The sequence below is a fragment of the Rattus norvegicus genome, chromosome 8 (genome assembly GCF_036323735.1).
Source record: "Rattus norvegicus strain BN/NHsdMcwi chromosome 8, GRCr8, whole genome shotgun sequence".
Classification (NCBI taxonomy): Eukaryota; Metazoa; Chordata; class Mammalia; order Rodentia; family Muridae; genus Rattus; species Rattus norvegicus.
The window spans coordinates 62,516,003-62,540,105 of record NC_086026.1 but is presented as its reverse complement, the minus strand read 5'-3'; the positions used below and the strand labels follow the sequence as shown (position 1 = coordinate 62,540,105).

General features: G+C 39.8%; 1 protein-coding gene across 1 annotated transcript in view; it reads left to right on the top strand.

The window, feature by feature from the left end:
• The first annotated feature begins 520 nt into the window (after positions 1–520).
• Ddx10 (DEAD-box helicase 10) overlaps positions 521–24,103 on the top strand; it is a 154,710-nt gene continuing 131,127 nt past the window's right edge. The window contains exons 1-9 of the mRNA NM_001106820.1: positions 521–842; positions 4,210–4,270; positions 5,966–6,096; positions 7,631–7,789; positions 8,834–8,954; positions 10,011–10,200; positions 14,784–14,910; positions 18,365–18,527; positions 19,444–19,528. Of these exons, the coding sequence (NP_001100290.1) occupies positions 657–842; positions 4,210–4,270; positions 5,966–6,096; positions 7,631–7,789; positions 8,834–8,954; positions 10,011–10,200; positions 14,784–14,910; positions 18,365–18,527; positions 19,444–19,528 (1,223 nt within the window). The 5' untranslated portion in view covers positions 521–656. The remainder of the gene's footprint in view (positions 843–4,209; positions 4,271–5,965; positions 6,097–7,630; positions 7,790–8,833; positions 8,955–10,010; positions 10,201–14,783; positions 14,911–18,364; positions 18,528–19,443; positions 19,529–24,103) is intronic.

The following is a 24,103-nucleotide window of genomic DNA, read 5'->3' as shown; positions in this document are numbered from 1 at the left end:
CGTAGTGGATGGAAATTAGTCATCAACTAAGCAGATTTTGGGTTTTTTTTTCTTTTTTGTTTTTTTGTTTTTTTCTCGGAGCTGAGGACCGAACCCAGGGCCTTGCGTTTGCTAGGCAAGCGCTCTACCACTGAGCTAAATCCCCAACCCCAACTAAGCAGATTTTAGACCAATCGTTCTGCCCTCTGGGTCGAAATATGCAGAACGAAGATTACGATTTCGACCCACATACTCTGTAACGTGTAGCAGCGTACTCAAGAATGTTAGGTACACTTGAATCCAGAACAAATGAAGAGCAGTACTTTACGTTGAGTAGTATGCCATCACTAAAATAGAAATAAGCAGTGTCTCTGCGCTGTTTCCGGAAACCCTATGCACGCCCCCGAAGCAGTAGAGCACGCCTAGTTCCTCTGAGCACGCTTCTCCCTGAGTTTTAGGATAGCCCCGCCCTGCGGAAGCCAAATTACCAATCATCGTTCGCGCATTGATGTCGTCATTAATATGTGCCCACTCTTCCCAGCTTGGGGGCGGGTCCCCGGCCTTGCGCGTGCGTCCCTGCACCCTCTCCACACGCTGGGTTTCGCGTCTTCCTTGCTGCTCCTGAGGAGATAGGTGTCTCGTGTCTGGCGGCGTCGTGCGTCCTGGTAGCCCCCGCCATGGGCAAAACGGTTGGTTCTCTGGGTCAGGGAACCCGACCGGACCCGGTGAGGAGCTTCAACCGCTGGAAGAAAAAACACAGCCACAGGCAGCACCAAAAGAAGGAACGGAGGAAGCAGCTTAAGAAGCCGGAATGGCAGGTCGAACGTGAGGGTATCAGCCGCCTCATGCAAAATTACGAGAAGGTGAGGTGGGCTCTGGACACGTTCGGCGGGGCTCTGGGGAGCGAGGGCCGGTGCAGCCGGGGTGTGTCGCCGGTATGGTGGACATCGGGCAAAGGTGTTGTGGGAAAGGGGCGGACCCGGCCAGCGAGGCCTCCCTAGTGGTCTGTTGGGTGCCGCTACCCAGGTCTGACTCTTCTGCTTGTCACAGTGCTGGAAAAGTGATAGAAATTCAGTGACACTCCGGGTAGGAACATATAGTGCAGCAGTGGTTACAGAATAGAACGGCAATAGTACTGACCTCTGTGGAAAGAACCTAGCGTATGGAGTGAGAGCCTTCAGTAGCGTGCTAGCCTAACATGCAGGAAGTCTTGGGTTCAATCCCCAGCTCCACATAAACGGGGCACATATTGAGCACTAAGGAAGGTGGAGGCAGGGTTATCCACAGCTTTATAGTAAGTTCGAGGTCAGTCAGTGATACATGAAACTTGGTCTCAAAAATGAAATAGATAAGCTAAAATCTGGAATGATGTAAGAAAATGCTGTTATTCTTGGTCAATGTTTAAAATAGTAGAAATAGTATGCACCTTTTAAAGGACTCTCCGTAGGTTTTATATTCTTTGCCCCTATCTTGGGATATGGATCTTAATATTCCATTTAACAGGTAGGAACTGTACAGTTTGGAGAGGATAAGAAACTTGTCCCAGTTTCCCACATCTAGTAGTGTGGAGTGGGAACCTAGACCTGAGTCTGTTTCCATAGCTTTCGTTCTTTACGTTGGGAATTGGCTCTCTCCCTTAGCATCATTCTCTGTTCTGTGCCTCATTGTCTTCGTGGTTTTCACCAATAATCAGTGTAGAGAAACTGTGATGTGCTGGTCTGTTCCTTGACATCCCCACCTTGTAGTCAGTGTCCCTAGATGAGTAGTCTCACAGTTAACACTTTGACACGCTGACATGTTTTCCTGCCCTACATGTCTGCTCCTTAAGAATGTTACTGCCTATCCGTCCCCATAAAGCCCGTTTTTTTTTCAGCATTCATCCACTTCTCTCACCCTTTCAGTGAATGCCACCTTTCTAGTGTAGAGATTTAACAGGTAGAAACATCCTGGAGTTAAAGTCATTATTTGTAATCTTATAGCAACAACAAAAACAACAACAACAACAACAACAACAACAACAACAACAACAACAACAACGAGATAAACCGTTTAGAGTTAGCAACACTTAAGAATTAGTTTGAGTTTTGAGTTCAGATAATTTGATTCAGATTTGGTTATGCTTTTGTTCACCAGCTATATGACTTTGTTTACTTTTCTTACACTATTTGTGCCCTCCCCCTTATTTTAAAAGGCTTAGTAGTATTACCTGCTTTATACATTGTGAGGAATTAGTAAGATAAAGTGTGGAAAACATTCACAATCCCCGTCATATAGAAAAAAAAATCAATTAAAGGAGAGGCCGTTACTCAGAAATTGTTTTTGGATTTTGTTTTGGACCGTGACTAGAATTGCTTGGAGAATGGAGCCTTAGCCTTTGCTTGCTTTACTCCTGTGGGTCTGCAATTCCTTGTGTTGCTCTACCCAGAGCTTTTCTGAGTTCATATCCTTATTTCTGCCTATGCTAAATGTCTTAGTTAGGGTTCTACTGCTGTGAGCATACACCGTGACCAAGGCAACTCTTATAAGGACAACATTTAATTGGGGCTGGCTTACAGGTTCAGAGGTTCAGTCAATTATCATCAAGGCAGGAACATGGCAGCATCTAGGCAGGCATGGTGCAGGAGGAGCTGAGAGTTCTACATCTTCATCTGAAGGCTGCTACCAGGATACTGGCTTCCAGGAAGCTAGGATGAGGGTCTTAAAGCCCACTCCCACAGTGACACACCTACTCCAGCAAGACCACACCTACTCAGACAGGGCCAGACCATCTAATAATGCTGCTCCCTGGCCCAAGCACTTACAGACCATCATATTCTACTCCTTGACCACCATAGGGGTTATTCATATATGAGTCTATGAGGGCCCTATTTAGCCATAGCATACTAAAGAAGTACATTTCATCTAACTTCCAAGGTCCCCATAGTCTATAGCAGTCTCAACAATGTTAAAAGTCCATCTGAGATTCATCCAATCATTTAACTATAATCTCCAAAGCAAGTCAGGAAACCAGCTGGGCAAACTCCAAACTGCATCTCCATGTCTGATGTCAAAGTGGTCTTTAAGGTCTCCACTCCTTTTTCATCTTTGTTGACTGCAGTAAACTTCCTTCTCCTGGGCTGGTTCCACTACCTGTTAGCAGCTTTTCTCAACAGATATCCCACAGCTCTGGCATCTTTAACATCTTTGGGTTTCCAAGACAACTTACAACCTCACAGCTTCTTGGTCTAATGTCTGGGATCCACACATGATCTTCTGGGCTCCTCCAAAGGGCTGGCCTCACTTCCTCAGCTCTGCCTTCTACAGCACTCTAACCTCAGGCTGATCCACTCCACTGCTGCTGCTGTTCTTTGTGATCATCCCATGGTACTGGCATCTCCAATACACTGGGGTCTTTCACTACAACTAGGCTTCACATATAGCCTCTCATAGGCTCTCTTCATGGTGCCACGCCTCACCTTCTTTGCATGCCCCTTTCAGTTCTATCAACTGCCACTGAGGCTGCACCTTCACCAATGGCTTTCCATGACCTCTTCACAGTCCCATGCCTCAGTTGCTCTTCATGACTCCTTCATACCTTCAAAATTAGTGCCAACTGGGTGATTTTTATACCTTACCAAGTACAGCTGCTGCATGAGGTACAACCTTGGCTCTCTCTGGAACAGTTCTTAGTGTTCTCAGAGAACAATTGCCAGATTTCACCTCAGTGATGCTGGTCTCTTCTTAATTGCTGCTAATTTCTAGTGGCTGCTCATGTTTTGTCCACGGATAGGGAACAGGTGAATGCTGGTGCTGCCTGCACTTAGGAGTCTCCAGCCTTAGTTAACCCAATTTAGGAACCGTGTCAGACATGCTTAAAAGTTTGTTTCCTGGGTCATTCTGTATTGTTTCACGTTAACAATCACTATTGCCTATCACGCTTTCTTCCTTTAGGTATTCTGTATCCTATGGAAGAGGCTCATTAGTTAGTGTACCACAAGTAAGGAAGGAGAAACACATCTTAAGTCCTGCTTGGAAGAGTATCTGCCAGCTGAGGCTCCTCCATGGGACTTCATGTTATTTGAATAAATGGCTTTTATTTAGAAGTGATGGGATGATTCTAAATTTGTTACATGGAGGATGAGCTAGGTAATACAATGTAGGGGGAGGGGGAGTTGTTTTATGAAACTAATGAATCATCTAGTATCTCTTGTCTTATCTGACATTTTCTCTTTTTATAATCTTTTTTTCCAGATAAATGTAAATGAAATTACAAGATTTTCAGATTTCCCTTTATCCAAAAAAACGTTGAAAGGTAAGTACATGTGGTCATTTTAGGATACACTGTTAGATTTATTCATATCTTTTCAAAATTAAAAAAAATGCACATGTATGTTTGTGTATGTGCCTGCCTGAATATGTGTGGAGGCTAGACACCAGCCTGGGTATTATATTCAGGAAAACTTTTCACTCTTTTAAGGCAGGGTTTCTCAGTGACTTGAAACTCACTAATTAGGTTAGGTTGGCTGGCCCGCAGGCCCCAAGAATCTTCCTGTTTTTCTCTCCTAGTCTAGGTTGAAAAAGCACAAACCTCCATATGTGATATTTTCTGTAGGTTCTGAGGATTGACTCAGGTCCTCATGCATCTTACTGATTGAACTGTCTCTCTAGCCCAACAGCTGTTAGAGAAGAGAAAGGTTAACGGCAAAAAAATTAATCTTTTGACATTTTTGGTTTCATGAAATACCATAACTACAAGGTTTAATTTTTTTTGAAACAGGGTTTTGTTATTCAGTCCAGGGTAGCCTTGAACTCCCTTTACAGTTCAGACTGTAAACTCAGTGATCCTCCTGCCAAGCATGTACCATCTACCCACCTCTAAAACACCGAATTCTAACCATTTTTATTTCCTATTCTTTCTGGATTGGTTGAAGATAAGTTAAAAAGGACCAGGAAGCTCTGAACATTTTGAATGAACTTGATGATTCTGTTCATTTTAAAAGATCTACTTTCAGCAACTTTCAAGCATAAACGCATAAATTATAACAAATTATAGTTATTGTGATATTGTGATGTAAAATATATCTTTTTTATTTTGAGATAGGCCTGATATATTCCAGATTGGCTTTAATACCACCATTGCTATGTGGCTGAGGATAACCTTGTACTTCTGATCTTTCATTCTCTACATCCCTACTGGCATCATAGGCTTTAAACCCTGGGCTTCATCCATCTACCAACTGAGCTGTTCCCGACCTATAATATATTTCCTCAGCCCACAATATAGCTCTTGAACCCATTTCAACTTGTGTACTTTTGTGTTGAGTAATCGCTTTCTATCTCTTCACTCCCCCAATTTTTGGTAACATTCTTTTTGTTTTTAGGATTTATAAACATTAGATTATCTGGCAGTCTTTCTGTGCCAGGCTTGTTTCATTTAATATAATTTATTCTAGGTTCATCCATTCTGCATATTGTCTAAGTCCTTAGATAAGCCTCTATCTTGAACAAAAGAACAGGTAGTCTCGCTTAAAACAAAACTATTATTATTATTATTATTATTATTATTATTATTATTATTATTATTATTACTGGAGTGTGTGTGTTGGAGGGGTTGTGAATGCCACAGTGTTCATGTGGCTGTGATAGAACAACTTTGTGAAGTCAGTTTTCTCCTTTCATATGATCCTGGGGATTAAACTTAGGTCGTCAGGTTCACACAGCAAGGGCTTTACCTGATGAACCATCTCACGCACCTATTGCCTGCAACATTGAAAGTTTGCAGTTAGAAGCTTTTAGTTTTCAGGCTATAGGCCTCAGTGATTATGGGTTTGGAAGTCTAGCTATGAGCCACCAGACCCTCAAAATTAAGTGAGCTGTTCTTTGCCTGTTTGTGATTTGCGTCAGGGTAGAACAGAAGAACTTTCAGACATTTGTTTGTGATAGGAACACACCGTCAAGCCTGTGGCTTCATCCATTAAGAGTTCTCTTCTCTTCTCCACACTGCTAGGTTTGCAAGAAGCGCAATACCGCTTGGTAACAGAGATACAGAAGCAGACCATAGGGTTGGCTTTGCAAGGTAAAGATGTGCTTGGAGCTGCCAAAACTGGGTCTGGCAAGACTTTGGCTTTTCTCGTTCCAGTAAGTACACGTGTTGTGGATCAGAGCCTCTTTTATATGATTTTATGACATCCTGTACCTACAACAAAGCAGATGGTTATGTAAACAGTTGTTTCACGTTGGCGTTCCTGACCAGACAGGAGCCACATCTATCTTGTTCTTTTCCCGACCTCACACTCCTTAGCTTCTCTCACAGTGCCTTGCCCATGGGAGGCACTCAGTAACGTACTGTGGTGAATGAGTCAGTAAGCTTTAGAAGCCATTGCCTTCTGAGGGAGGTGGACACTCTGTGGTGGTGGTGTAGAACGGTCCTGTTCTGTCTGCTTGGGTTATTCCATTTGATGTCATTCCCAGGAGACCCCGTGGGGAAAGCTGTTTCTGCTCTCACCCTTGCAAGCCTGCCAGTGGTATTTGAGTTTGCCATTTTTGTAGGATAAGGCTGAAATATATATTCGTGTTGTGAGAATGCTTTCCCCAGGGAGATGTAAATGAATATATATTCCTACCTTACAGACACTACCAAGAAAACAAACAGTGTGATTACACTAAAGTTCAACTTTGAGAGTCAGTGAATTTCTTGGGTTTACTTACAGAGCTTGAGTGATGGGTTCCTTCAACAGGATGGATAATTTCAAAGCAACTGGGCCATTGAAAAGTCGTCCCAGCATGGCTTATGACATTCCCATAGCCGCACTGACAGCTTCCCTTCAGTTAGCCCACTGTGTCTGCATACTCTAGTACCTCTTGAGACCCTAAGGTCATGTACAGTTAGGGAAGATGATGTACAGGAGACTGTGGGTGAGGCTCAGGAGCGAGTGGCCAGAACCTCAGTCTGGTGAATGTCCCACTTTCTGCTAAACGAACATCAAAAACAAAAAACAGAAACCCTATCTCAGGCAGTAGTTACAGCCGTTCTGATGAAGGTGACGATTGTTACTTTTGGAAGATAGTGTTCTACAGTGGCTCACATGAAGGGGATTTGGGTATTGAGAAATTTCTGGAACACTAGTAGCTAGCTATCTTTTGTAGTAGCAGGATAGTAGAACTGCTTAGGAACTCACTTACATCTTAGTTGCTCAGTTGGTTTTCTAATTTGGTTCCTACAAAAACATCTGGCAAATCATTTGTTCCAGATGCCTCAAAACTAGTTTTCTCTTAAATCCTAGTTGTTGTTGTTATAGCATTATTTTTGTACATCTAGGGAGTTTAATCAGTATAAAACTGTAACAGCTATACAGATTCTAATGTGATTTCTGTTTAGAAAGTAACTTTCTTGTCCCTGTTTCAGTGGTCAGGGTTATACATGCCCTGTTCCAATCGCTGGTCTTCTGGTTTTTGACTCTGACATTGAAGTTGCCTTAGGGCTTCTCTTTCCCCTTTAATTGGCGTTGGATGCTTCTGTTGGAAGAAAATGCCTCTCTCAGACTGGATAAAACTTGCGAGAGGAGTGCCTTTTGCTTGATGATGTTTTTGATTTGAAGGGAAAAGTTGAGACGAGTCAAAATACAAAGATTTTTTCTAATCTTATTAAGTACAGTTTGCTCTCATCTTCAAGGTATTGGAAGCCTTATACCGCCTGCAGTGGACTTCAACAGACGGCCTGGGAGTTCTGATAATATCACCTACTCGAGAACTGGCCTATCAGACATTTGAGGTTCTACGCAAAGTAGGAAAGAACCATGATTTTTCAGCTGGTCTCATCATTGGTGGGAAGGTTCGTCCTTATCTGCCCTTTCCTCTAACATCACTATGCAGGTGATGGGGGGAGGGGATGGAGGACTCGTACAAACGGATTGTTCTTTTGGAGGGGGCCTCGGTGTGTGCCATCCACATAGTCCAGAAAGTCTACTTTTGTCAGCCTCTGAGTTCATGAGGCAAACCTACTGCTTGCTTTGGGAAAGAGAACGTTACAGTATGTGGACATAGTACCTTTTAATAGAGTGTTTAAGAGTCTGAATAGTTTAAAAAAACACTGCTGTGTCAATACCACATGAAGGGAAGATGATTGCTTTGAAAAATATGTATTTAATCATGGTATTATGGTAAAACCTGGCCAACTTTTGTTGACTTTTTAGTACATCTGAGATGGTTGTATCTGCTATGGCCACTTCTGGACTGTGAGGATAATTAGTTCTTAAATTTCTATGCAGGTGTACACAAGCAAGGAAGAGGTAGTATCACAAACCCTACTTTTGGACCTGCTACTTGTCTTTAACATTTAATAACATCTGGTGGTTCTTGTCTCAAGATGAGAACCTATAAACTGTAAACTGCTTTAGTTAGCTCCCCCCACCCCAATAAAATATGGAAGTTGTATGGGAGAGACTGTTCAGTGCCTCTAGTCCTGACTTAAAGAGTTGGAATAATTATAATTTTTAAGACCATTTTACTGATTTAATAGGAAATTAAGTCTTGGCACAGTCATTTGTTAGTTTATTTTAGCCTCAGAATCCTGGGTATGATGAATAGCTTTTTTTTTCCCCAATAATTATTTTTTATTCACTTTACATCCTGATCACAGTCCCCCCAAACTCCCGCCCTGTCCCACACTTACAAACCCCTCCCCTCTATTGCCCCCTCCCCTTCTCTAGGGTCTTGGAAATGTGGTAGGTATGCTACAGAACTGAAAGAGAGACATGGTGTTTATTTCTAAGTGTCTAAACTGCTCCAATGATGTTCTATGTGCAGGTGGCTTGTACAGTTGTGTACAGGCTGCTGTGAGGCATGTGTGTGTAACCAAAGAAACAACTATTTGCAGGATCTAAAACATGAAGCTGAGAGGATCAACAACATAAATATACTCGTTTGCACACCAGGTCGACTTCTTCAACACATGGATGAAACAATCTGTTTTCATGCCACCAATCTTCAGATGTTAGGTGGGTATTATGATTTCTGTTAAAAAACAAACACCAACCAACCAGCAAACCAACAAACAAAACCAACCAAAACTCCAAAATCTCAGCTCATTCCTGAGAAAGCCCTTCCGAGATTTAATATCGGCAGTGTCATATTAGATTTGTTCTTTTATTTTGACATTTGGACTCTTAAACTAGGAAGAGTACAGGATTGCTATTTTTTTCTTTAATTGACAGGGAACATTTAGGGAATCTAATGTACTTAACTAGGTACGTGAGTGTTAGGCATTGATAGTTTTTTTTTTTTTTTCTTTTTTCTTTCTGGCACATGTGCGTGTGCGTGTCTTGTATCTGTGTCCACACCAGTGTGGGAGCATATGAAGTCTTGAGATTGATGGCAGGTGTCACCTTTCCACTTTGTTTCCCGAGGCAGTGTATTTCGGTGACCATAGAGCACACTGGATAGGCAAGTACAGCTGATCAGATGGCCTGGGCTCCATCTCTCTCCTGAGTGCTGGGACTTGGCTTTTGTGTGGTGCTGGAGATCTGGACTCTAGATGCTTGCATGGCAAGTGCTCATGCACTGAGCCATCTCCCTGGTCAGATTGTCATTTGTTCTGATGAACTTCTGTTTTGCATGGAAAGGCTACTTCTTGGGCGTTTTAATAGCTTTTCTTTTTTGCATGCTTTTGTATTTACAGAAAAGTTAGAGTGGAAATGTTTCTGTATTGTCCTTTATTCAGTTGCCCCTAGTTTTAAACTTGCATGTAACTGTGATTGATCTGTCAATAGTAAGAGATTAACAACATACTATGTAAATTTAGCAGTAGGTTTTATTTGTTTAGATATGATCAATTTTCTACTATATTACTTTTTTTTAAATTGTGACTCTGGGATTTGAATGCAGCACCTTGCACGTGTACCTGCAAATGCTAGGCAATTGAGCTACTACTGAACTGTACCCTTAGCTCAGCCAGTGTCTTTTTCTGCTTTAGGATTCTAAGCAGTGCACTAAATTGCATTTAGCTTAATATATTATTTGAATATTATAGAGTAACTTGCACTTTTCTTTTGCAGTTCTTGATGAGGCAGACAGAATCTTAGATATGGGCTTTGCTGATACCATGAATGCTATCATTGAAAATCTTCCCAAGAAACGCCAGACTTTGCTGTTCTCAGCTACACAGACCAAATCTGTGAAGGACCTTGCGCGCTTGAGTTTGAAAGACCCTGAGTATGTCTGGGTTCATGAGAAAGCAAAATATAGGTAGGATTTCTCTCTCCCTGAACCATCTTCTTAGTTCAAGAATTAATATTCTTAAGCTTTTATTTTGTGTGTAATATGCTTTTTGTTACTAGATACACAGAGCATACTACTAATAGCTAATTAAAATTACTTAAATTCTGCATATATGTTTAACTGTGAGAATATTTTAATGTAACAGTTCTGAAAATGTGGTCTGGAGAACAAATGTTTTTTGATAAGATGTTAGCAACCACTTCCACCGTAAGTGAGGGAGAGAGGATCAGTTTGTGGAGGAGGATAGCAAATGCTGAGTCAAAGTCAAACATTGTTGGTAGTGGCCTGAGCTCTATTAGAGATGTCTACTTAGGCAAACACAGAATTCTTGGGTTTGGTGCAGAAAATAATTTCAGCACTGGATATTACAAAGCAGTTTATTAAAAGATATGTATAATATAAATTTTCAGTATGAGGTTAAGAGAAAAAGGCAACGAGGAAAAATTAAAGATATTAAAGTGTGATTTTATGAGGTCATATGGGCTTCTCAAAGGAGAGTAGCTCGTCATTGTCTTTGTATATGATTTGGGTGGTTTTTGAAGTTATTGTCTTCAAAGAGTTTCCAAGGAATTTTATGAGATCATGGGGTATTTCCTAAGGTAGTGACAGGGACAGAAACATAACTCCTCACTGCCACTGGCACCAATCAAAAGAGTTCGTTTTCTAGTTAGGACCTCCTTACCTCACAGAAAGGAATTTCGGATAAGCAAACATGACAGTTTCTTCTTTTAAAGCTATTTTTGGCTTAGCTCTTAAGCACATAGGGAGATGCCCAGAATAATCATAAGAAACACCCATGGATATGGGCCTCCCAAGGGGGAGTCATATCTTACTGTTAGTAGAGTAGTTATGTATAAATCTGTGCTTCCCAAGTTACACTGCTCAGAGAGTGTAATTTACAATAAGGCTTATAACAGCCCTTCTCAACCTTTCTAATTCTGTGATTCTTTGATACAGTTCCTCATGTTGTGGTGATCTCCAACCATAATTATTTTCCTTGCTATTTCATAACTGTGATTTTTCTAATGTTATAAATCATAATGTAAATACCTGATATGCAGGGTATCTGATATGCAATCCCTGTCAAAAGTTTTATTTGATACCTGATGGGGTTTTGCCCATAGGGAGACTAAGAGTTTTTTTTTTTTTTTTTTTTCTGGTAAACAAAGTTGTTATGTGGTTTTGTAGGGATTTTGTTTAAATCAAGGAATGAGAGAGGAGTGCTGGGGGTGAGGGAGTTGCTGCAAGTGCCACAGTTGGCAGGGAAATGAACTGCAAGAGGCAAGAAGGAAAAGTTGGTTCAACCCAACTCAGCTGATAGCAGTTCAAACCTCTAGAGACTCTTACATCAGTAGGTTTATTATAAGCATATTTAGACACAGTACAATTTTGGAAAAAAACTTCCCGGTATAATACAATCCCTGGTGCAAACGGGCATAGTCACATTGAAACTTAACTCCAAGTACATGTGACCCAGAAGCTGGATGCTAATAGCTTAAGGGCCTAGGATCTGATGTGGTCTTGACCAAGACTAGATCATGTAGGTTGTCTGCTCTGAGGATGGGCTCCATTGGCTGAGAAGCAGAGCTAACAATAAAGGTCTAGGGAGGTAGAGTCTAGGATGAACATTCTGGGGGATTTGGGTGAGGTCTGGCTCTACAGATAGCAAAGGTCACCAGGTCATTAACAACATCTACTCCCAGCCTTCTGGGTGGAAAAGAGATACTCTTTCCCTCCTTTGAGGAGACAACTCTGTGTGACTAACATTACTGGTTTCCCTGGTGATCTGTGGTTTAAGGAGTTTTTATGTGCCCAGCAGTTCTAAGAAATATTCACAGTTATAATGTGTGTTTGTGTATGTGTGTGCACCCACGTGTTTTGGTGCATGGATGTCATGGTATGCATATGGATGTCAGGACAATCTTGGTTTTACCTTGTTTGAAACATTATTTTTTGATGCATATATTAGTGTGACTGTTTTATATGTTGGTCCAAGGAAGTGGCACTATTAGAAGGTATGCCTTAGAGTAGTTTTATCACCGTGAGCGTGGGCTTAAGACCCTCACCCTAGCTGCCTGGAGGTTAGTCTTCATTAGCAGCCTTCAGATGAAGATGTAGAACTCTCAGCTCTGCCTGTACCATGCCTGCCTGGATGGTGCCACACTCTTGCCTTGATGATAATGGACTGAACCTGTGAACCTATAAGCCAGCTCCAGTTAATTGTTGTTTTTTATGAGTTGCTTGGTCATGGTGTCTGTTCACAGCAGTAAAACCCTAACTAAGACTAGTTGACCTGTAAGCTTCTGAGCATTCTTTGTTCCTCCTTTATATCTTGTGGGAGCACTAGGGATATAGATACTCCTTTCTTATGTGGGCTCTGGGGATTGGAACTCAGGTTCTCATGCTATACAGTAAACGCTTTTAATTAATTAGCCATCTTTTAGTTCAGTAAGCACAGTTAATTTTTTCTTTGATATTTTAGACCAAGGTATCTTTTGTAAAATATTGATTATTTTTGTCCTAAGTAAGCATGATTACTTTTGTCTTTAACAAGATAGCATTGGGACGACATGTATTGTTCAGTAGGCAATTTGGGCTTTGTCAGTGGTATTTGAAGGGTTTTAAACTTGTAGTACTCAGGATTGAACCCAGGGCTTTGCATGTGCCCTGCAAGTGTTCTTCCACTGAGCTGTACCCTTAGTCTGAAAACTTTAGTGCTGAAATTACTTTATTATCTGTATATGGTGCATTTTATCCGTTTACTTATTATGAACCATCTTGATTGATTCCAAGTGGTAGCTGTTGGGAATAAAATTATTAAACATCTGAGTGCAGTTTTTCCCTCCTTTTTTGGTGTGGACTGATCTTTCAGTTCTTTTGGATAAATGCCACAGAGTATGATTGCTGCACTAGATGGCGAGAATGGTTTGGGAAAGAAAGTCTCTTCAAAAGTGGCTCTATCATTTCTCAAAACCTGATATTGGAGACTCCTAAATGTATAGTGGAGTGTACAGTTGTGTCCTGTCTCACATTTGAATTTTTCTCATAAGCAGCAAGTGGGGGGCATCTTGTCTGCTTATTTGATGTGGAACATCGTTTATGTTCAGTTTTCATCTGAACATTGCTTTTGATCAGGTGACTGTTGAGAACTTTATTATTTTCTCCCTAAGTTGTTGATATGTATTTTTCTAAGTATTCTTTGTGTTTTATGGAGAACATTTGTGTATTGAATGTTTAGTTTGCATTTTTTTTTATATAGCTTGGCTTTTTAAATAGCTGGCTTTTCCTTCCCTCTTCTTTACATAGGCATTTATCATGAATTAGAAAATTTAAATTTTAATAAATTCTCTTTTACCATTTTTCCCCTTTGGTATCTGAAAGTATTTGACTTTCAGTTTTTGGATTATCTGTCCTTTTCCTTAAAACAAGATGACTACACTCGGTTGTGCAAGCGTATGCGTGTATAGTGTTTATCACCAGTCTGTTTTGTACTTGCTTTTTTACTTATTGGTAGATTCTAGAAGGCACTCCAGAGTGATAGACGAATATGTTACACTTTTTGTTATAGTTGCATAACACCTTATGGTGCTGTGTTTAATAGTTCATTCCACAAGTTCCTTAGTAATAGATGTTTGGGTTGATGTCTTTTTTATTTGGGTTGATGTCTTTTTTAATCACGTGGTTCTGAATGATGCCATATATATATTTATAACCCAGACTAATTTGGAATAAAATCAAAAGAATTTCTCCAAGAATAAATCCATATATACTTTTCAATCATGAGTTTTCAAACATGTAACAAATTGAGATTTTTACAATAAGTTCTTAAAAAATTTTATTTATTCACAACTTCATATGTATATAGACATATAGACATATTTGCATTACTCTCTCTTATTTCCTTTCCCTTCCCGTTGAACCTTTTCTTCCTAACGAGCTTCTCCTCCTGTCATGTCTATAGTAAGTTCTTTATAGCTGCTACATGTGTGCTCCCTGCCTGCCATTTTCCTAGCCATTTCGTCATACCTTTGTGCGTTAACCCATCTTAGTGTTGGGTGCAGCTACATAGACTGTCTCTAAATGATCACTAATGTGAGTTCAATATTTATATATGTTCTTCTTTTTAAAACCTTCCATGGAATATGCATATGTTAAGTCTAAATTGCTTAGATGGATGTTTGTATTTCTCTAATCTCAAATCTCAATAGAGTTGTAGACATTAGTGGTCAGCTCAGCAGTTTTCCATGCTGCTTCTCACAGATGGTGGTTGGTAACTTCTTTATGTGGTTGACTCTTTCTAGATCTTGTACTACTCTGTGTGTGTGTGTGTGTGTGTGTGTGTGTGTGTGTGTGTGTATTTCATATAACTTCTAGAGGATTTTGAATATATTCATATATTCAGTGAGCTTCCTTTATAGGGGACAACAGAGGAAGAAGTGTTTGTGAGACAGAAATTGGGAGAATGGACCACCAAATTTCTTTTTTTAGTGTTGATTTCAAAAAAGTAATATGACATTGTTAAAATAATTTGTTTTTCTTGATTCTACAAGCACCCCTGCTACATTGGAACAGAACTATATAATTTGTGAGCTGCACCAAAAAATAAGTGTGCTGTTTTCATTTTTGAGAAGCCACCTAACGAAGAAGAGTATTGTGTTTTTCTCCAGTTGCAAAGAGGTATTGATTCTTTAATTGCTCCTTTTGAATGCATTTGTGTTAGAACACTGTCCTTGAGTTGTCAGATTTCAGTTAGACAAATAATGACTCTCTGTTCTAAGCAGTGCTAGGAGACAGATCTTTAAATAATAATCCTGTATTTTTGTTGGAAAAGAAATTATGAATGAGACTTGAAGCGCAGTGAGGGTAGAACCTTTGCTGTCATTTCTTCAGCACTGCTGTAGACGGTAGTGACTGGGAACATGGTACAACTTAGCTAGGCTAAACTGAGGCTTTTATAACGTAGCAATTCTTCCTTTTTTTCTGTGCCTCAAATTTTTGTTCATGCTTATTTCTTCTTGGAATGTTTGCTGTACATACCTTTAGCCTGACTCTGGGTAAATAGTTGGTGCTTTTTAAGGCAAATTAATTTGTTTTGCATGGAAGTCCTTTTTAGAATCCTTTTAGAAACAGTTGTTCCTTAAAAAAAAAAAAATCCTTCTGTAATAGTTTGTCTGTGTCCTTATTGGGTTAATACATAGTTGATGAATGCTAACCTTGTACTAGGAATAAGGGACTGAGAGAAATAGGATATTTCTCTGTTAAGGAGAAGAGATCATGATTGATTTATAGATTGCTTTCTCTGCATAGTTAAGATTCCTGACTTACCATAAACTCTAGATTTATTGCCCTGTCCTAGCCTAGCATGTTAAGCATGCAGGTGAATTTCTTTCTAACTTGTGGTACGGTGGTTTGTTTCTGTTGTCTATTGAAGCCTATAATTTTTCTGTGGAAATCATGATTTCAGGTATTCTTAGTACTTATTCAGAGTCTTATACTTCTTAGGGAGGAGTTGGGTTTGTTACTAGGAAATAAGAAATAATGTGCAGAATTGTTTTCATTTCAACTTTCTGCTCTTTCTCTTGCCACGGCAGTTACTCATTTGCACTTGCCTTTCAGTGTGTTAGTTAGACTTTACCACAGAACAAAATGCTTGACAGATTTACCTTAAGGGAAGAATTATTTTAGTTGATGCTTTTCGAGGTTTCAGTCTGTCATCAGGCTATGTGTATGACTGAGCAGAGCAGCTCATGTCTTGATGGCCAGAGAGCAGAGAAAGAAGACCTGGTCTAGAGGACCTCACATTCAGTCCCCTACCTCTTAGCTAATTCTTTCTGGAAAAGCCCTCATAAATGTATCCAGTGGGTGTACTTTATTAATCTTCTCCCACTAATCAAATTGATAATAGTCAAGACTTACTGTCCAGCGACCAATCCTGCATGCTCTAAGCTTTGTTTTCATCTGCAAAGTATCCTTGCTGTGTATAGCAAATGCCCCTTTGTCTTACCCATTTTTTTTTTTTTCCTGTTTGTTGATAATTGCCCTTACTGAGAATGAAAAGGAAACCCAATGATCCTACCTTTCCATTCTTTGTAACAACGCCTTCTAAAGACTTGGGTTTACTAGTTGAATCTACTTCTTCTCTTTCTGTTCTGTTCCTTACCTTAGGTTCAGTTAGCTCTTAAAGGATGCAGTTTTCCAGTTAGTGCTCAGTTATCAGTTCTTCCTTGTCCTATCAGAAGCCCCCTCCCCCCACCTAATCTTTTGACTTTATATCCATTAGCTTGTCTTTCTTCTACCTTGCTGGTTGATCTATTATAACTATTTTGCTAGTCTTTCCTGTTTGACTGCTGGAATATTGAGTACTTCTTACCTCTCCCTTCTAGACGCCCCCTTTTCTTCGTATGTTTTGTAGGTAATCTCATGATTTTCAGGGTGTGAATGCAGTCTGAAAGCTGTCAATTGCAGAATCTAAATCTCAAGTCCTGACCCTGAGCTCTGACTCCTGAGAATATCCAGTTGTCTGAAGAGACCTCTCAAATATGAACACTTCAAGAGTTACTGTCTCCAGCTTTGCTTTCCCCAATGTTTCTCCATTTTTGTAACCCTTAATTCCTGTCTTCATCCAGAGTGATACTCTTGATAGTTTGTTAGCCTTAGAATTTCTTGTCATCTGCCATGCTCTAGTACAGTTTGGACCGTGCTGAACTGTCAGCTCCCTAGGTGGGTCTCCTCTAATGACTTTCAGTGAGTAAGAGTTAAATTCCGTGCTTAGAGTCTTACCTGCCACCTCACTGGTTTTAAAGAACAGGAATTGAAGTCTCTTCTTGATTCCAAAGAGTCATATTACAGAAAGTTTTCATGAAGTCATTTAACTGAATTCCTGTATATGCCTTTCCTAAAACTAATTTGCCTCAGTGCATCTCTGGCCTGCAGATTTGTCTTCACATCTCCTTTTCCACTGTTCTGACTGCACTGGCTAAGAGTCAGAGCTGCCCTGGCTCCAGCGTGTTAGAGAGCATAGAAGTAATAAAACAGTCGTGGTTGGCCCCAAAAGGAAGGTGGCACATAATTCCCTTCAGAAGTAATGGTGTTTATGAATTTAGGGATAGCCCTGTGTTCTAATAGAGAGTTTTGTTGTTTAGAAAGCAAATAACCTTTATGACTAGTTTTTTGTTTAATTCCAGCTTTTTGCAAAATAGTCACCTTATATTGTGATTTTGGCATTTTTGTAGTTTAAAAGGTTGTTTCCTCTGGGTCCAGTTTTTAAACAAATTTATATAAACAAATTTTATATATGTTAGAAATGCTGTTGAATTCTGGCTCAGCCTAACAGTATCCAGTTAGGAGCAAGTACATAGTAAAGAAGAAACTAAAACAGTAGTTAACTCTTTAGGTTTATACATTGAATATGTTTATAATAAAATTTTATTTATGGCTACGATATTTATCAAATCCTATTTTTTTGGGGAAGGGGAATCAGCTAAATGCTAGGATGATTAATTCTCAGTTTGAGGGGAAAGTTTACACTGCCTGTTATAGGGAATTAAATGTACAACTTAAGAATGTTTTGTTGCAGAAATTTATGAATTATAATGTGATTAATGAAAGACTTTCAAGCTTAAAACTTAAGCCGCAGTTCTATGAGGTCAAGAGATAGAAGTGAAGGTTGGGGATTTAGCTCAGTGAGCACAAGGCCCTGGGTTCGGTCCTCAGCTCCGGGGGAGGGGGAGAGGGGGGGGAGGGGGGAGGGGGGGAGGGGGGAAGAAGTGAAAGTTGAAGAGGAAGGAAGCAAACCTCTCTTCCATTATGAGTTCTTCATGTAATTCTCATAGCTTTTCTAGTTAGACTCTTCTGATATTTATATGGTTAACTAGTTATTTTAAAATTAAGTTCTATGGAGGTTATATTCTTATAGCCATTCAAAATTGGAAAGAATTTAGTAGATTTAAAAATGTAAGAGCTTTTTTCAAATTTTATTTTTAGTGATTGAAATGTAAATTTTTTTAAATCAAAATTCTTTTAGAAAATATATATGCAAAAATGTTGCAAGACCTTAATGCTAGATTACATTTCTTTAAAAAATTTGTTCTCTATCCTGAAGCACTAAACTCCCCCTTGTGCTTGTGCCCAGGTGCAGTATCTGTACAGGGTGTTCTGCCGGCTGCGCCCAGGGATCTCTATCCTTGCTCTCCATGGCCGGCAGCAGCAGATGCGAAGAATGGAAGTCTACAATGAATTTGTCCGAAAGAGGGCTGCAGTCCTTTTTGCTACTGATATTGCAGCCAGGGGATTGGGTAAGTGAATCCCTGGAATACCATTACTGTGGTCACAGGAAATATAATTACCTAGAGGGTGTTAATTGGTAAGTTGATGAACATGATGGATGATGGTGAAACCTTGTGTAGTATTTGCATTTCTGTGAGCTTGTTATGTTTCATAATTAAATTATAATATAGAAGCCTTCACAGTCATCAAAGGAAGATAAAAAGATTAAATGTTAAAAAGATAAGAAAAATTCTTACAACTTTGAAAACTGAAATTGTAACTCATTTAGCAATAAAAATTAGTGAAATCTATTTTTTGACCAATCATTCTGACTTTTAAAGTCACTATATTTAACATATCAACTTCTCTGAACTAATGTGTGTCTGTGTATATGTTGGTGTGTGTGCAAAGGATGTGGAGGTTAGAGGTGATGTCTGATGTCATCTATGCTTTCTTACTTTTTAATACATAGTATCTCACTGAATTTGAAGTTCACAGAATCTGCTAGAATAGCTAGCCAGTAAACCCCAAATCCTCTTATTCCTGTCTCCCAAGCTGAAGTTAGAGGCAAGTGCTTTCATGCTTAAAACAATTTTTTTTAAAAAAAATGTGAGTGCTAGGGATTCAAACTAAGGCCCTCATGCCTGTGTGACAGACACTTTGCCAAACTGAACCGTCTTCTCAGACCCAGAAATCAGCTTATGGTCACTGGAACCCCATGAAGAGTGATAGTTTCTGCTTTAGTTATGAAGTAGTCTAATTTTAGTCCACTTTGTCAGATTAGGGAAATATAATTTCTTGTTAATGCAACTAATTATATTTTAAATAAAGTTTTGTTAGTGAGATGTGGTAGAAAATCTTGACATATAATACTGTAAAATAATAATAGTACAGAAGGCTAGATATTGAAATTGTCTGACCCTCCCTGATATTTCTTTTATAAAGATTTTCCAGCTGTGAATTGGGTCCTTCAGTTTGATTGTCCAGAGGATGCCAACACGTATATTCACAGAGCTGGTAGAACTGCCAGGTAGGTATGCGGGCTTATTTCTTTGCTTTTTGTACTGTTTAATAACATAGCATGCTTTTGCTGTAGCTGCAGGTAACAATGGAACAATTAGGTGTTGAGTTAACACCTAATTTACTTTGAGTTTATAACAGCCTGATGGGCTAGGGATTAGAGTGCTTGCCATACAAGTCTAAAATCCTGAGTTTGATCCCTTGATCCACTTAAAAAGCCTAATACAGGGGTGCTCATTTCAGTGTATTCCTGTGGTAAGATAGGAGACAAAGATAGGGGATTTGCTCAGAAACTTGCAAACCAGCTAGCCTGTGCATCAGCAGAAGCAATAGACACCCTCTTCCTTTGCTTGAGGAAGGTAAGAGCCACCTCTGAAAAGTTGGCTTCTAACCCTTACAAAGACTCTATGGCATGTACACACTCTCTTCCTCATATGTGCATGCACAACAAACAAACAGATAAAATAAAAATAAAAAATTATAGCCTGAAGGCTGTCAAAATTGAGAACAATCTATAAAGATTTGAAACTTTCCCAAGAACTGCTTACTACACATCATCTCAATGGATCTTCATAAGAAAGCATTTGACAAAATTCAACACCCCTTCATGATAAAAGTCCTGGAAAGAATAGGAATTCAAGGCCCATACCTAAACATAGTAAAAGCCATATACAGCAAACCAGTTGCTAACATTAAACTAAATGGAGAGAAACTTGAAGCAATCCCACTAAAATCAGGGACTAGACAAGGCTGCCCAGTCTCTCCCTACTTATTCAATATAGTTCTTGAAGTTCTAGCCAGAGCAATCAGACAACAAAAGGAGGTCAAGGGGATACAGATCGGAAAAGAAGAAGTCAAAATATCACTATTTGCAGATGATATGATAGTTTATTTAAGTGATCCCAAAAGTTCCACCAGAGAACTACTAAAGCTGATAAACAACTTCAGCAAAGTGGCTAGGTATAAAATTAACTCAAATAAATCAGTAGCCTTCCTCTACAAAAAAGAGAAACAAGCCGAGAAAGAAATTAGGGAAACGACACTCTTCATAATAGACCCAAATAATATAAAGTACCTCGGTGTGACTTTAACCAAGCAAGTAAAAGATCTGTACAATAAGAACTTCAAGACACTGAGGAAAGAAATTGAAGAAGACCTCAGAAGATGGAAAGATCTCCCATGCTCATGGATCGGCAGGATTAATATAGTAAAAATGGCCATTTTACCAAAAGCAATCTACAGATTCAATGCAATCCCCATCAAAATACCAATCCCAATTCTTCAAAGAGTTAGACAGAACAATTTGTAAATTCATCTGGAATAACAAAAAACCCAGGGTAGCTAAAACTATCCTCAACAATAGAAGGACTTCAGGGGGAATCACTATCCCTGAACTCAAGCAGTATTACAGAGCAATAGTGATAAAAACTGCATGGTATTGGTACAGAGACAGACAGATAGACCAATGGAATAGAATTGAAGACCCAGAAATGAACCCACACACCTATGGTCACTTGATTTTTGACAAAGGAGCCAAAACCATCCAATGGAAAAAAGATAGCATTTTCAGCAAATGGTGCTGGTTCAACTGGAGGTCAACATGTAGAAGAATGCAGATCGATCCATCCTTATCACCCTGTACAAAGCTTAAGTCCAAGTGGATCAAGGACCTCCACATCAAACCAGACACACTCAAACTAATAGAAGAAAAACTAGGGAAGCATCTGGAACACATGGGCACTGGAAAAAATTTCCTGAACAAAACACCAATGGCTTATGCTCTAAGATCAAGAGTCGACAAATGGGATCTCATAAAACTGCAAAGCTTCTGTAAGGCAAAGGACACTGTGGTTAGGACAAATCGGCAACCAACAGATTGGGAAAAGATCTTTACCAATCCTACAACAGATAGAGGCCTTATATCCAAAATATACAAAGAACTCAAGAAGTTAGACCGCAGGGAGACAAATAACCCTATTAAAAAATGGTGTTCAGAGCTAAACAAAGAATTCACAGCTGAGGAATGCTGAATGGCTGAGAAACACCTAAAGAAATGTTCAACATCTTTAGTCATAAGGGAAATGCAAATCAAAACAACCCTGAGATTTCACCTCACACGAGTGAGAATGGCTAAGATCAAAAACTCAGGTGACAGCAGATGCTGGGGAGGATGCGGAGAAAGAGGAACACTCCTCCATTGTTGGTGGGATTGCAGACTGGTACAACCATTCTGGAAATCAGTCTGGAGGTTCCTCAGAAAATTGGACATTGAACTGCCTGAGGATCCAGCTATACCTCTCTTGGGCATATACCCAAAAGATGCCCCAACATATAAAAAAGACACGTGCTCCACTATGTTCATCGCAGCCTTATTTATAATAGCCAGAAGCTGGAAAGAACCCAGATGCCCTTCAGCAGAGGAATGGATACAGAAAATGTGGTACATCTACACAATGGAATATTACTCAGCTATCAAAAACAACAGCTTTATGAAATTCGTAGGCAAATGGTTGGAACTGGAAAATGTCATCCTGAGTGAGCTAACCCAATCACAGAAAGACATACATGGTATGCACTCATTGATAAGTGGCTATTAGCCCAAATGCTTGAATTACCCTAGATGCCTAGAACAAATGAAACTCAAGACGGATGATCAAAATGTGAATGCTTCACTCCTTCTTTAAAAGGGGAACAAGAATACCCTTGGCAGGGAAGAGAGAGGCAAAGATTAAAACAGAGACTGAAGGAACACCCATTCAGAGCCTGCCCCACATGTGGCCCATACATATACAGCCACCCAATTAGACAAGATGGATGAAGCAAAGAAGTGCAGACTGACAGGAGCCGGATGTAGATCGCTCCTGAGAGACACAGCCAGAATACAGCAAACACAGAGGCGAATGCCAGCAGCAAACCACTGAACTGAGAATAGGACCCCCGTTGAAGGAATCAGAGAAAGAACTGGAAGAGCTTGAAGGGGCTCGAGACCCCATATGTACAACAATGCCAAGCAACCAGAGCTTCCAGGGACTAAGCCACTACCTAAAGACTATACATGGACTGACCCTGGACTCTGACCTCATAGATAGCAATGAATATCCTAGTAAGAGCACCAGTGGAAGGGGAAGCCCTGGGTCCTGCTAAGACTGAACCCCCAGTGAACTAGACTATGGGGGGGAGGGCGGCAATGGGGGTAGGGTTGGGAGGGGAACACCCATAAGGAAGGGGAGGGGGGAGGGGGATGTTTGCCCGGAAACCGGGAAAGGGAATAACACTCGTATATAAGAAATACTCGGGGTTGGGGATTTGGCTCTGTGGTAGAGCGCTTGCCTAGCAAGCGCAAGGCCCTGGGTTCGGTCCCCAGCTCAAAAAAAAAAAAAAAAAAAAAAAAAAAAGAAATACTCAAGTTAATAAAAAAAAAAAACTTATAGCCTGAAGGCTGTCAAAATTGAGAACAATCTATAAAGATTTGAAACTTTCCCAAGAACTGCTTACTGCACATCATCTCAATGGATCTTCATAACTTCTGTCATTTCATATGAAGATGTCAGTTGTTTAAGCAGTTATGCAGAATGTTTGAAGCTTAAAAATAGCCAAGATTTGAGTTCAGATAGTCTGAATTCTCTAGTCTAGGTCTTGCACCCTTACTTTCTATGGTCTAGGGCTTAATAAGGGACACGGTTGGTATGAGTCAGATTTCTTTTTCTGAAAGAGACTTAAAGGCATTTGTCAAGGTCTCTCCCAGTGATGTTTTTTCATTTGTTTGTTTCCTGGGTTTTTTTTTTTTTGTTTGTTTGTTTTGTTTTTTTTTTTTTATTCCATTTGAAGTACCTTATACTGGCCAAATAGCTATAGGAGAAATGTATAGAATATAAAACAAAGTCACAGGTAAATAAAAAATGGATCTAAATGAATAAAAAGGGTTATGTAATGTTAGTATTATTGAAATTGCAGTGAAATTTATTGAATTATAAATGGCTAACAGCTTTCTGGGTCACAATGCTTCTCAGAAGTCTTACAATACTTCTTTTGTCTTAATAATTCTTTGTCCAGAAGTTGATCTTAGAAAAGTACAGAGATGGAATCTGGATGTGGCGGCTTTTAGTTGAGGAATGGAAGGCCGAGGCAAAGAATATTAAAGTTCAAGGCAAGCTAGGCAATTTAAATCCTGCTTTAAAAAGAAGTTATAAGAGCACTGAGGATATGGTTCAGTGGAAGAATTCTTGTCCTAGCATGTGCAAGGACTTTAGTGCCTGCTGTTCCTGTATGAGGACCTGAGTTCGAATCCCTGGTACCCACTACAAACACTTGGAAAGCGACATGCGTCTGTTTTCTTAGTGCTGTGGGGTGAGGCAGGTAGATCTCCAGAGCTTATTGGCCAGCTAGTCTGCTGAAGATGAGCTCCAGGTTCAGTAAGGACTGCTCAGACAGTAAGATGGAGAACAGCTGGTGAGGAGTCTTAATGGCAATTTCTGCCCTTCACATGCATACACTCTCATGAACATGTACATATGATGTATAGAGAACTATAAAACATGGAAAACAGATGAATGGCATTTCAGTAAAGTGTTGAAATATGTAATAT